Source organism: Thunnus maccoyii, chromosome 2 (assembly GCF_910596095.1).
Source record: "Thunnus maccoyii chromosome 2, fThuMac1.1, whole genome shotgun sequence".
Taxonomy (NCBI): Eukaryota; Metazoa; Chordata; class Actinopteri; order Scombriformes; family Scombridae; genus Thunnus; species Thunnus maccoyii.
In genome coordinates, this window is record NC_056534.1 from 12,908,325 (window position 1) to 12,922,265 (window position 13,941).

At 38.3% G+C, this 13,941-nt stretch overlaps 1 protein-coding gene across 1 annotated transcript; it reads right to left on the reverse strand.

The window, feature by feature from the left end:
• Positions 1-541: 541 nt before the first annotated feature.
• On the reverse strand, positions 542-12,856 carry anxa5b (annexin A5b). Its single transcript, XM_042397165.1, has 13 exons — positions 12,594-12,856; positions 12,276-12,323; positions 8,320-8,404; positions 7,850-7,944; positions 6,615-6,728; positions 5,964-6,054; positions 5,332-5,411; positions 5,170-5,220; positions 3,216-3,309; positions 3,011-3,106; positions 2,848-2,906; positions 1,480-1,602; positions 542-1,330 (listed from the first exon to the last, which is right to left on the reverse strand). Exons 2-13 carry the CDS (start codon positions 12,276-12,278, stop codon positions 1,268-1,270), a joined length of 954 nt encoding a protein of 317 aa, XP_042253099.1. The 5' UTR covers positions 12,279-12,323; positions 12,594-12,856; the 3' UTR covers positions 542-1,267.
• Positions 12,857-13,941: the final 1,085 nt, after the last annotated feature.

Sequence of the window (13,941 nt, forward strand, 5' to 3'; positions counted from 1 at the left end):
ATTACAAGTAGAACCCCAACATTCAAAATGTAATAGTCATAATTTCATTTAATTTTATAGAACAATTATCAGTAAACTATATACCAGTATCTAAGCAATACTGCAACAAAATAAAAATTACTTATTACGCAGTATACACCTTTTCAGGGTGTTGTATAACTGTATGTATTATTTATCATTGGATTACATTTAAAGCATTATTGTACAAACAGCACCTTAATGTTTAAAATACTTTGTATATAGCTGTTGTGTAGCTTAAACTGTGATAATTAACCCTTTTATGATAAAAGACGATAAAATCTTAGTCTGCAATGTGAGCAGCTACTGTAGCTGTCAAATAAATGTCGTGGAGTAAAAGTAAGATACATATGTCTCTTAGAAATTTTGACATGGGAAATGTTGAGGTGCTTTAATATCCTGGACTCCAAACTCCCCTCTTATTAAAGCTGCTCTACCTCCCTCTAGTGGCAGCTCAGTGCAGGTCCAACAGAGACCAGCAGGATGAGATTTATACTGAAGCACTGAGACATGACAAAAAAAGTAAAGGTTTACTTCATCAAGTGAAATGTTTATTATTGCATATATTGGTTCTGCCGTACAAAGTGCAAACAAAAAACAATTGTAGTCTAATATCTTACTGTAAATGAATGATAACACATAAGTCATTAGGGCCAGGTAATATATCGATATTATATCGATATCGTGATATGAGACTAGATGTCGTCTTAGATTTTGGATGTTGTAGTATGGTGATATGCCATAAGTTTTGTCTTCTCCTGGTTTTAAAGGCTATATTACAGTAAAATGATGTTTTTGAACTCACCAGACTGTTGTAGCTGTTCTACTATTTACCTTTAAACATTTAGTCATTATATTCACATTATTGATGATTATTTATCAAAAATCTCACTGTGTAAATATTTTGTGGAAACACAAATAGTCCTACAATACTGTCATGATATCGATATCGAGGTATTTGGTCAATTTGATTTTGTCCATATCGCCCAGCCCTAAGTCATATTGAAGATATTAGTTGACCGAAAGCTGCTTAAATGTAGATTCATGTGAACAAAATGTTAGCTACCTTTCAAAGACATTAATTGGAATCATAGTTTAAAAAAGGACCTGATGGGCCGTCTCTCGCTCACAAGCAAGTTTTGTTATGGTGAACTTTGTGTTAGCTTGTTGCTGTCGTCTCGGTGGGCGAACAGACTTCAGAGGAAAAAAGGCACTTCAGGTGTGGTTCCTATTGCGCTTGTTGACACGGTTACGCATCATCCCCTCCGCAGATCAACAGTAAAGCCTTACGGAAGTCGCCACCGGTATCTCCCTAAAAAACAACACAAGTTTAAACAAACAAAATTTATGAATAGGGGAAAAAAAAAACTCATAGGTGGAAGTCAACTGGTGTAAGTGTGTTTGTGTGTTTAGTAGTGTATTCATTCATGAGTGTGTATGAGTGTGTGTGTGTGTGTGTACCTTGATCATGGAGTGCAGAGAGCGGGCAAACAACCTCCTGAAATCAGATCTGATGTCCAACATGTCCACCTCACTACGAGTCACCATCACCCTGATCAGGGTGTCATCATCAGTTCCTGCACCCTGCAACAAACACACAAACATAATATGAGCACAAATCCCACAAACATACAACATATAATCGACAGCAGCGTCACATTTTCTGACGAGCACTGATATCTTACAGTCTACTGAATATCTCATGGTGACATACAGACCTAATTAAAACTAGAACGCAGAAAGGTTGCTCAATTCTCTACTTGTTACTTTAAATATAGAAAGTCGAGTCAATTTTATTCATGTAGCCTAATATCACAAATCACAAATTCCCCACAAGGGGCTTCTTTACAATCTGTACAACCGAAGGAAATCCTCTATACTTAGACCCTCAAATTGCATCAGGAAAAACTCTCTTAAAAAAACATTTAATAGAAGAAACCTCAGGAAGAGCAACAGAGCAGTGATCCCTCATAAAGGATGGACAGACACGTAAAAGATGCCATGTGTACAGAAAAAACCAAGACAGCAACATTATAATGTTTGTCAATGTTGACAATGTCTGGAAATTACTGTTGTGCACCTGGATCCTGATTTACATTAAAATACATCAAATAAATGCCTGATCATGAAGTAAAAATGTTTTATATTGGTAGCGTTTGTATTGTTTTTCTGTGTGAAGCATGTTTTTCCCCATACTACATGTATACTACAGTATATATACACACTACAGTATGTATAATGCATACATTATGTAGTTTGCAGCAATGATTTGTTTCTGTTTGGAACATAATGTTAATTGCCGGAAGTTGTTTTTTATATATTGTCATCCAATCCCATATGGGATTAATAATTTTTAATAGTATGACACACACAAAAAAAAACATGAATTCATTCATAAAGTCATAAAAAATCATAGAGTATATGTATCAGCTTTTATATATTAAAGTAAGTTCTGCAGTAGTTTATAAGAAAATACCTTTTTTACAATTATTAAGAATTGGAACTAATCACTTGTTCATTAGTTCATGGCCTCATTTTCTAATATTAAAAAGGTATTAACATTATCAGATTAAATATTATAATGGCCATCTGTGCTTTAAACACTCATACGTTGTGCTCTATAAATGTATCCTACCTATGATTTTTTTCTCTCCACTTATTAACACAATATTTTTAAATCTATTGGCAGAAAATTCAGGATCAAACATTAATGATTTTATAATGGCAGGTAGGACTATTTCAGCAATTTTGCTTGTAAATAATGAGACTTTGCTTCAAAATGCTAAAATGTGTATTTTTTCCTCCCTGAACTGACTGATGTTGTCTTACCTTCATTGAATAGTACAGAGTCTCAGCAAAATAGGCTGGAACGCTCCTGGCACACTTCACTATAGAAGAAAAGTGAAAAAGAAAGAGTTGTGATTGAGAAACTGTCATTAGAAGAAATTAAAAGTCAGCATCACTTTCTGTATTGTGTTGTGTAGTTTCGTACCCACTGCAAGAAGCAGGTCTCTCAAGCATCCAGATGTTTCCCTCTTTATGCTTTCCTCCATCTCATATCCAGTCAACTTCATGTAAGCATCAAACACTGAAACACACACATTCAGAATTAGTTTAGTTACTATGAGAAACTGCAAAGCAATTACAAGAGATCTCTAATACTTCTAATCTCAAACCCAAAACACACAGACACCAACCTCTCCTGAGATGTTCTGCGCTCCGGTTGCCCAGGATGGTGACGAACGTTTGTTCATCAGTGCCAAACTTCTGCTCTCCTGCCTTGAAGAGGACCTGCAGCCACAAACACAAAAACCGATCAGATGTGGTTTGTCTTTCAAAATCATAAAAGCAAACAAACTAAAGTCTTAAAGGAGCATTTTTATATGTCAAAGTCAATTAACATGTCACTAATCGGCTCGTTGCTCTGGAGGAGTTTTTTCAAATCTGAGAAAAAGAGATTCAAGTGATCATCCAGGTGTCTCAGCTCAGGTTTGGAGACTACTAATTCTTAAGCATATGTTACAAACTGGGGTTGTAGAATTTATGTAGGATCAAGCGTTTCTGTGGTTTCACCTTTACTAGAGACTAAAATTCAGGATATCTCGACCAAGTTCAAGGTCAAAGTCAAGGTAAATTTTATTATCCCATTAGAAGAACTTCATGTGGTCATATACGCGGCAAATAAAACAGTGTAATGTGCATAAACTAACAGACACACACATGCATACACACGCATGCACACAGGCCAACAACACAATATCCTAAAAAATAAAAAAAAATGCTAAATGAAATATAATAAAACATCATCTACAGTATTCAGTCCCGATATACAATTTAAATGAATAATAAATAATGTTCACAGTCCAATTGCCCGCAATCAATACCCAGTCTAAGTATGCAGTATACAAAATATCCTGAAAAATGCACCCTATAAAAAATATATCATAACCAGTTCTTGATCCCATCTCTTGCACGTTCTTAAACCTTACTGTGTAAAATCTATTAGTATAAATGCAACTACTTTGGATTAGTAGCTGGAAAAAATGTACAAACTAATCTTCTCCTCTGCATTGCTGTATATGCAGAAGAGTTAAGAGTCAAGAGGAACAAGACTTGTAGATTCTTGAAGACGTTTCGACTCTCATCCAAAAGGTTTCTTCAGTTCTTTGAGAGGTGAAACATATTCTACCCCAAGTCCAGCTGCTCTTGACTCAACATGTTTGGATGGACCATGACCTGGATGACAGGCACTGGTACAGTTTTACTTCCAGGAAACTCACAGTCCAACATAATCTACTTTCTTATATTAATAAACTAACTGCAAATGACAGTGGTGGAAAGCAACGAAGTACATTTACTCAAGTACTGTACTTAGGTAAAACTTGGTTCTGCTGACACCAGTTGTTTCATGACAACTTCAGTCTTTCATGAATGGTTTAGACTTAATGGCTGAGGTCAACATGCTGTTATACATGTGATAGAGGTATGATTTCAGTGCAGCATTGGGTTGAAAGATTTATTATTTGGTAATAATTGGCTAAACTGTTAGGGCTAGAGCTCTGAGGCTGCCCTATAAAACGGGGCGAGTGCCCTCGACCACCAGAGTGGGCCTCCTCCAGAGATGACCTGTTAGAAAGCCATGTTGGAGTACTTTCAAACCTCCAACACCTATTTGCACCAATACACTTCGTTGTGACCCCAGCTGTTAGGATTCCTGACTAAATAGGCCTGTTGGTAGTGGTTCAACGACAGCTGGTCATTATAGAAGCCAGGTTGAATTTGGTTCTCTAAGCAAGGCTTTGATGGTCTTGCATGTAGATTTTGGGAACTACGTTCGACACCTAGGTCAGAGGTAGAAGACAGCCGTCTGTCGGTGCCTTATCCACACCGGCAGGGGGTATCGGTTATCTGTAGGAGGAAACTATTACACCTCAAACACGTTTTATTCCCTCCCACCACTAGAGGGCGTCATTGCATCATTACAGATTAGCTGCACAAACTGACACTCTCCACCCCCTAAAAACACACACACTCATGCTTCAAAGCAAACACATGTGACAGTCACACCCGCAAACAAAGAGACAAAGACCTCATTGATGGTGCAGAGCAGAGTTGAAATATTTACTCATCTGCAACGGACAACTGACTCACCTCAGCGTCGCTCTGTATATTTCCCTCCTGGATCCCCCTCTGCCTGTTAGCCTGAGGAGAGACAAAACATTTCTGTTAGAGGAGAGGAGGGGAGAGGAGAGGAGAGGAGAGGAGAGGAGAGGAGAGGAGAGGAGAGGAGAGGAGAGGAGAGGAGAAATTCACCTGGAGCAGAATAACCAGAAGTCTCTTGAAGTGACCTGAGGTGTCACCTGCAATATCCTCCTCCAGGTCATCATCGTACTCTAGGAGACACAAGAAACAAAATTGTTAATGTTTTTTTAGCTTTTATTTTAGTCCTGATCTTGAAAAAGTACAGCAAATTTTTTCACAAATAATTTCTCATGATATAATTACTTAAATTAACGCAGCCTGGATCTGGACAATCAGCAGAAAATAGATGGATGGTTTAACCAATGAAAAGTTCATCTAAGTTTCAGCAAAAATCAACACTTGCCCATTATGAGACAATAAGCTTCCTACAGTAGCTGCTGCAGGAGTGAAACTGTTTGCTATAGTTCAGATGCTGCTAAGTGAAACTCCACGAAAAAGGATTGAACATCCACTTCAGTGGGCAGTTTTAAAAGATACTGTAGCAAACATTAACACCAACATTACTCGTTTGAATTAAACTGCATGTAAACATAGAATGAATCCAAATTAAACATGTTCATGACTTTTCTTAGACAACTGAGTTTATTATGCATATTTAGTCTGTGTGTGTGTGTGTGTGTGTGTGTGTGTGTGTGTGTGTGTGTGTGTGTGTGTGTGTGTGTGTGTGTATGTGTGTGTGTTACCCTGTCTATAAGCAGCGACGATGTCCTTCACCTGCTGGGGAGTTCTGGAGGCCAGAATCTCCACCAGGACCTTCTCGTCTGTTCCTGCCCCCTAAAAGGTCAAAAACATAAATGTTACAGACCTGATATTTAAAGATCCCCTCTAGACATGTTTTAAGATGTGTATAAAATACTTTGAATAATAATTTGTGTCTAATAGTCAATTATCTTGTTAAAATCTCCTCCAGTAGGTAAACCTTCATTTTAAAAGTTTAGCTGCTGGACCCCAGATGTCTCCTGCTTCACTGTAAAGTCCTTTCTCAGTATTTGTGCACTGGAGGCTTCAAGTTTCCACATCACACTTGTGTAAATTGCATACTGGACCAGGATTGGCTCCAAACTAGCTGTGATGTCACAAATCATGATCATAGATTCACCTCTTAAACTCAGATTATAAAATGACCTCAGATAAACTTTCCTCTCTCAGCAGATCAAAGTGAAAACAGCCTTTTAGTATCAAACTCTGCACATACATCACTCTGCTTAATGAAGGAACAAGAAGGGAAACACATTTATTTTTGACTGAAGAAGGACTGAAAGACTGCTTGTCTGTAGAATCTAAAATACATCTAAATTTGTATCAGTTTCACATCTACTAACTGCAGCACCTACCTTGATGGCATTACGGAGGCATGTCACATCGTAAGCGAGGGGTGGGGTCATCAGAGCCACGATCAGAGTCTCAAATTTACCACCCAGCTCTCCCTTCAGGTCGTTGATCAGATCCTGACACGGAGACACAGCATGTACTTTAATTAGTTCTGGTGTAGCATAAATCCTGTGTGTGACTACACTGCAGATAAAGATTTAATGGTTGTTGTGTGTGGCTGGATAATTTTGCGATAGTTAACCCTGTCATGTCATGATTTTCTGGTTGATGATTTTTTCCGTACTGACTGTCACAGTTTGACCGTGTCAAAGTTGGAGCTTTGATGTTGCGTGTGGTCACTAGGTTTAAAGGCCTCAGTATTCTTCAAATGATCCTGTCAGATCCTCTAACAGCATCTGAAGCCTCCTTTCTGACAGCGGGATCTTTCAGAGGGCTGCGTCCAACAACTTTTGTTGCATTTTTTCCATTCCACTCAGAGACTGGGCAAGTGTCCGCAGGTTTGAAAGTTGAAAGTTGTCCGGAATTAAACCTCTCTTAAGCTCTTTTTTTATTCCTTGCACAACTACTTCTGTCACTTTTCACAATCCATCGTTTCTGTGAGAGGAATTCTGGCTTTCATTTCAGAGCTGGAGTACTTATGAAGGACAAAAAGCTCTGGTGGATAATTTGATTTGTTGGGTAAACACTGTATTCATAGATGTAAATATCAACCAATCAATAGATGGAAGAATGAACTCAATATATTCAATATATGACAGACAGAAATGCCCTGAAACTTCTTTCTTAATCGGACTTGTTTGTGTTGTTTGAATAGGACCCTCTTATTCTAATTTCACACTTAAGCACATGTTGTTGTTTTTGTCTTTAATACTGTTCAACATGAATGTACACTTATAATGTATCATTGAAATATACCATAATGGTTTGTACATGCAGTGTGTGATTTTCGTTTCTATCATTTTCTTTTCAGGACAACATGTGCATAGATTAGATTAAATGTACTTAGAAAGAAAGATCCATCAGTGGAGTTAAAGCCATGTTCTTGCACATCCTTTCAAACGTCATTGATGTCAGTAAGACTACTATAAATAAATATAATTCAGTGTATCAAGTGAGGCCATTCATAAGAAGTATAAACACTTTTGCTGTAGCGTTGGTCATGTTGTTCATTTAAAGCATACTGAGGCCTTTAAGCTGATAATATGTGTGTTGAGGTGGTTTAATGAAGCAGTCCAACCTTTCCAAACAGAGTTTTGTAGGTAGTCTTGATCTCCTGCCTCTGGCCGTTGCTTCGAGCAGTCAACAGCTGCAAGATGGCATCCTCATCGGTCCCTATAGCAACAAGCACCATAGTTACTCAGCCAGCAAGCCACAAGTGTTTATTTATAACTGTTCTCACGTGATAAACATATCACATCACAATGAGCACGCTGCTGTCTAGGTGATTACAGATATTTCATCCACATGATTACAGTGTCCAGTCACAGTCAGCGTCTGTTTGCTCACAATGACGCATCTCAAGTTTCACCTCCGTTCTTGTGTTTATGACTCACCGCCGTCTGGGTGCAGAAAGGATTACCACAGTAATTGTTAAGAGAGGAACTTCCAAGTGAAGCTCTCTCATTGGTTTGTTGTTGGAGGAGTACTACTGACTGACACGCCTTCCTTCATACATATCAAATGACAGCAGATGTACGAGCATCTCACCGAGACCCTTCATGGCCTTGTACAGGACCTCAGCATCCGCGCTGGCGTTGAAGTTTCCGCTGGCTTTCACGGTTCCTTTGCTGGCCTGCAACAAGAAAGATGTGGACAGAGGAGGATTATCCTGGTGTAGATTCTTTCATGTTACATGTTACTGTGAGCACAGCGATGGTTTTATGCAAGTTTTATCATTTTGTGCCGATACAAGTAGGGCTGCAACTGCCGGTTATTTTCATTATATGTTAAACTATCAATTATTTTAAGTGTTTAGTCTATAAAACATCAGAAAAATGTGAAAAATGTCACAAATTTCCACAGCCAAGGTGTCTTCAAATATCTTGTTTTGTTCCATCAACAGTCAAAGCCAAAGATATTTAATTTACATGAATAAAAATATTAAAAATATAAACTATATATACTATATATTATATAAAATATAGTAATAAAAATGTAAAACAGAGAAAAGCAGCAAGTCTTTACATTTCAGAAGCTAGAACTACACTATCTTTGACATATATGCTTGACAAACACCTTAAACAATGAACCCATGATCAAAATAGTTGCTGATTAACTTTTCTGTGCACTGACTTATTGATTAATCGTCTAATCATTTCAGCTCTGAACAAAAGTGCGTGCCTCAGAAGAGAAACTTTCCACACTGTATTTATAGTGAAGTGCATGTGTCTGCTTTCTATGACTTATCATCAGATACTTAGTGAATGTTTTACCGTTGCAGATCCTACTCAATCAATTTGTAGATTCACGCTCAGATAAATATGAGTTATTTCAGATTCTTTGCATGCAAAAAGCTCAAAGATCTTCTATCATTGCAGATCACATTTTATCAATCTACTACTTCTCATGCTTACATAAATACTGTATTGAATAACATGTCTAAGATCCGTTATGCACATAACTTCATCCAAGATTTTCTCCCTTTCCACCTTTATAAAATCACAGACTGCATTAAATCAATCTTTATAGTCGTGCTTACATAAATACTGTATAAAATAAAATCTCCCAGGTTCCTGATGTGCATACATTCATTGACGACTTCTCCTTTAAGATGCATTTAATGAACTTAATGACTTCCAGACTTGCAGGCCCGTTAAAAAACATACAGATGTGCACACGAGCTCTAAACCACTTTATTCATACGCTCCCCTCTTATAAACAGCATGTCCTTCACATCGTTTCTTAGTTACAGTTCCAGATATCTGAATTTCCGTCTCAGATTTGTTTGGCGGTTCAAATATGATGGATGAAGAGAGACGAAATGGCGACTCAGTCTGATTATCAAGCTAATCATTTCTCTGAATGTGGAAAAAAATGTTTCAAAGCAGCAAGATAGTAAGAATGTGATAAGGCTGACAAAACATTAACTTTAAGATTGATTTTGGAAAAGCGCTGCAACAATGTTGCTCTCATTCAAGACAATCCCTCAAACTGTGACACATTAACAATGAAACAGCCAAGTGGTTGCTTCTTGTTTCAGAGCAGAGATGTTTAGAGTGGAAAACCACGGGAATGTCACTGGAATTCTGATCCTGAAAATCTGTTTTATAAAAAAAAAAAAAAAGTGGAACATTCTAAAACAACTCGCCATTCACAACAAGAAAAGTCTGTTTGTGCAGGAAAGACGATGCCAAAACGTTTCTCATAAACACACTCAGCCTCACAAGTTAAACAAAATCTAATCAATCTGCAGACGGCTCAACACGGAGATATTTGGACAACAACCCGACACAATGTAGATCATCTCCACTGGAATGTCGGACGGAGACTGAGAGCGTATAGCGAGAGATAAGTTGAGTCTTATGGAGCGAGTTCAGGCATGAGTTGAGGCGGAGGAGGGGGCGGCCTGCTGATGGAGGTATTTTGACCCTCCGTAGATAAACAGAGGTTGTTACAGCAGGTAAAGCAGTGAGACAGTGACACCACTTATCAATCCCTCCTGCATTTATGGACTGTGGTTGCCATGCATACCGTCCACAATCTACCTACTGTTGTCATGTTTCCGTGAAGGTAAATCATTATAATGTTAAAAATCAAGCATTTTGTTGCTGTGTGTGGTGGTGATGTGGTTATCATGCAGCCATTATTTGCTATCACTGTCAGTACTGTTGAGCTTAGATGTGAATATTATTTAGAATGAGGCCAAAATGATTCAATATTTTACTTAATTTCAACGAAAAAACCAAAACTAAGAACATATAAGTCCGTCTTTCTGTATAATCTATACTTTCCTACCCTGTCAGTGGCTCTCCGAGCAGGACAGCAGCTACAATTGATGACACAGCAGTCACACCCTCTGTGTTTGTTTCTGTGACCTAAGGTGCAGTTTATGTTTTATAGTTGACATTTAATAGTTTTTTAAAAGCTGGACACTACTACTCTTTTTTTCTATTTTTCGATATTAGACAGTATTAGTATGTCTGGAGGGAATCTTTAAATGTATAAATATGCTAAATTTAACATTTTTCTTTATCGGATAAGATAAAATAGCTTTTAGATCACCATGTAGAGAAACTGGGACATACAGCTGTTTTTAGATGGATGAAAGAAATTTACAAAAAATGTGTATCAAGGGAGCCACTGCACTAATTTCATCTGGAAAAACATCCAAACTAACAGATTTTTTTTTTTTTTTACATATTTTTCATAGTTGTCTTATCATCTGGAGGCTGCTTGGTCTCACATCCTCAGTATTTCTAAAATCCTGTGTACAGCTTTGGCCCAAAGCCACATTTTATAAGGTCATGTATTTCCTGACCAGATGGGTGCTGTAGTTTTTACAAACATTAATCAAAATAGTGTGTTTGTTTGGGACTATTTTCAGCCACAAACACAATGTACAAGTGAGTTTTGACAGCTCCGGGATGGAGTTTTCAGCACCCTAAAGCATGTCACATACTGCACGGTGCAGCTCAGTGATGTGTTTTTAACAACAATGGAGATCTATGGAACAGAGGGACACACCATAACAGGCTTTGACTACACATCTGGATCAATTCATCGTGGGTTTTGCTGTTTTCACTGGATTTGCTGACAACACAAAAAATATAGAGCATCACTAGTCGTATCCTCATCCTCAGCCAACCCTTAAAACTGACTTTTGTGAGCAGTTCGCTTTACGGCCCAACAATAAACTGTCTGCAGGGCACAGCGGCGAAACGTCACCACGACTGATTATTATCATGAATCACATTTTTATATAGTAACATATCACTCCACCCTGACTCACAGAGAGAGAGAGAGAGAACCGTTTCCCCTTTAAGAGAGAGGAGGGTGGATTTAAACTCCGGGCTAGACGTGGAAATGACTGTATTAAACACAGAAAGAGAGGTGGAGAGACTGCAGCGACCCACCCGAGTGGAATAGAGCCCACATGACTCATACACCAAACTTCTCAACTTCCCCATATGAAAACCTCTTTCCAGCCCCACAGGCATGCGCACTCAGCACACACACACACCCATACAAACACCCACACTTAACAAACTGGAAAGTTTCCGTAGTAAAATGTTTAAACTGACAAATTCTGTGCCTAAATACACTTCATTATAACAACAATGTACGTATTGAACTGTGTGAAAATGGCTGCAGAGCCGCTTCTTTGCTTTATCTGATACCCTTGACTACATTTATAGAAGATAATGAGCTATTATGTTTCATGAAAACGTATCAAAAGTTTATCAACATTTTTTTGTTCACTTATCCCAACCAGTCAGATAAATCTTATTACATAATGTGGAATAAAGTGGGCGTTGTCTTCAAGACTTAAGAAAGTAAAAACTTTTATGAGTCATACATTTGCATAAATAACGGACTGTTCCTTCACTAACTGGAGATTTAATTCATCCGGTGCAGAAAGAAGGAAGAAATTTACGATGTTTCTTTAGATTAATGGAGGCTGGAGGAGGGAAAAAAGTGAAACATGTGAAATGAAAATGACTCACCATTTTGACAGTCTTGGATGTTTTTTTTCCACGAGAGGAAAGTTGTGCCTATTAAAGGAAGAAAAACGTTAGTCGGCAACTAAACAAGACAAATACTAAACTTTCTCTGAGAACCAGATGTGTTTCATCTAAACATCTGTATTAACTGGGTCTGGTTAGTTTTTAAAGAGTCTCTGATGGTTGTCGTAGTGTCCAGTCCAGCATGCAGTAGCTGTCACACGGATAGTGGACTGACACGGCTCTTTTGTCGTCCACAGGTGGACCCCGGATGTCCTCACCGCTCACCTGGAACAGATGCTACTGAAAACATTTATTTACCTGGAAGTTACAGCTGAGATGAACGAGACGCAACTCGGAGAGCAGACAAAGAGATCCGGCAGAGCAGAAGAGAGGAAGAGAAGAAGGAGGGACGGCAGAAACACTCTCGGATAAACTTTGCGCCGCGCGCGTGATCGTGTGTGTGTGTGTGTGTGCGCGCGTGCGTGAGCCACACCCAGGTGCGCACAGACCTGGCACGGCTCTGCTCCTGAAGCCCTCTGGGAAATGTTGTTTTTGATGTTCTGGAGCTACTGTGGATTCAAACAGGGAGCTGTAGTTTTAAAAAAAAAATAAAAAAGAGGAGAAGTTTTTTAAAAGTTCTTGTTTCATATTAAAGCAGATGTGCATTTCAGTATGTGGCGTCCAGGGACCCCCGGGGGTCCTTGAGGGGGTTCCAGGGGTCCCCAGCAAAAAAGGGGAATCATTTATTTTCACTATAATTCCATCAATAAGTAACACAATGACTGAATGTATGACTATTTTGGTCATGGGTTTCATACACTTTCTATAATAAAACATCTAAAAGCAAAAATCTTATCAGATGGGGGACCGTGGTCTAATTTGTGTCAGTTTAGGGGTCCGCGAGGTGAAAAAGTTTGAGAACCACTGCTTTAGAGAATAATTTAAAGGGTTGTTCAAATGTTTTTCAGCTCAAGAAAATGTATATAGAAATAATATTAGACTATATGAAGTTGACAAATTATAGCTTCTCTTAGTTTGTAGTAAATGATCTTTTTTTTCATGTTGGTTGTAAGTAATATTTGTTAATCAACTGGAATCTATTTCTATTGTTTAGATATTTTAAACAATAGATTTCTTTTTCTTCTCCCTGCTCCTTTTCAGTCCTGGAATGTGTAGAAGGAAATTGAATTGCATTTTGTTCATGAATTGCATATTATCTGGAGCTGTGCATCGACATGAGCGGAACAAATGAATGAAATGAAATATTGCAAATGTCATTATGACAGGCTTCACCCTATCAGCTATGAACAGAAGGCCTACCACTCTGTGTACAGACAGTGGGTTTATCAGAGCTTATTTGCTGAAAACAGCTGCCTGCTGCTAATAATGGAAACAAATGCTATAAAACCAAAATAATGAGCTGAAAGATGTTAAAATGCCCCCATTGTGCTGAGGAGAACGCTGGCTGATCATTCTCTGTGGATTCATCATCACGAGAGGACTTTTTCACATTACCCATAGTCATCTGATCCGTTGTTAATAAAATATTGATTAGTGCAGCTTTAAGGTCCATACATCACTCTGACAGTCAACAGGACGTTGTGTGTGACATTTGCTCACACCCACAAGTTTAACTCTGCTCTCTCAGGGTAAATATCCAAGTGAC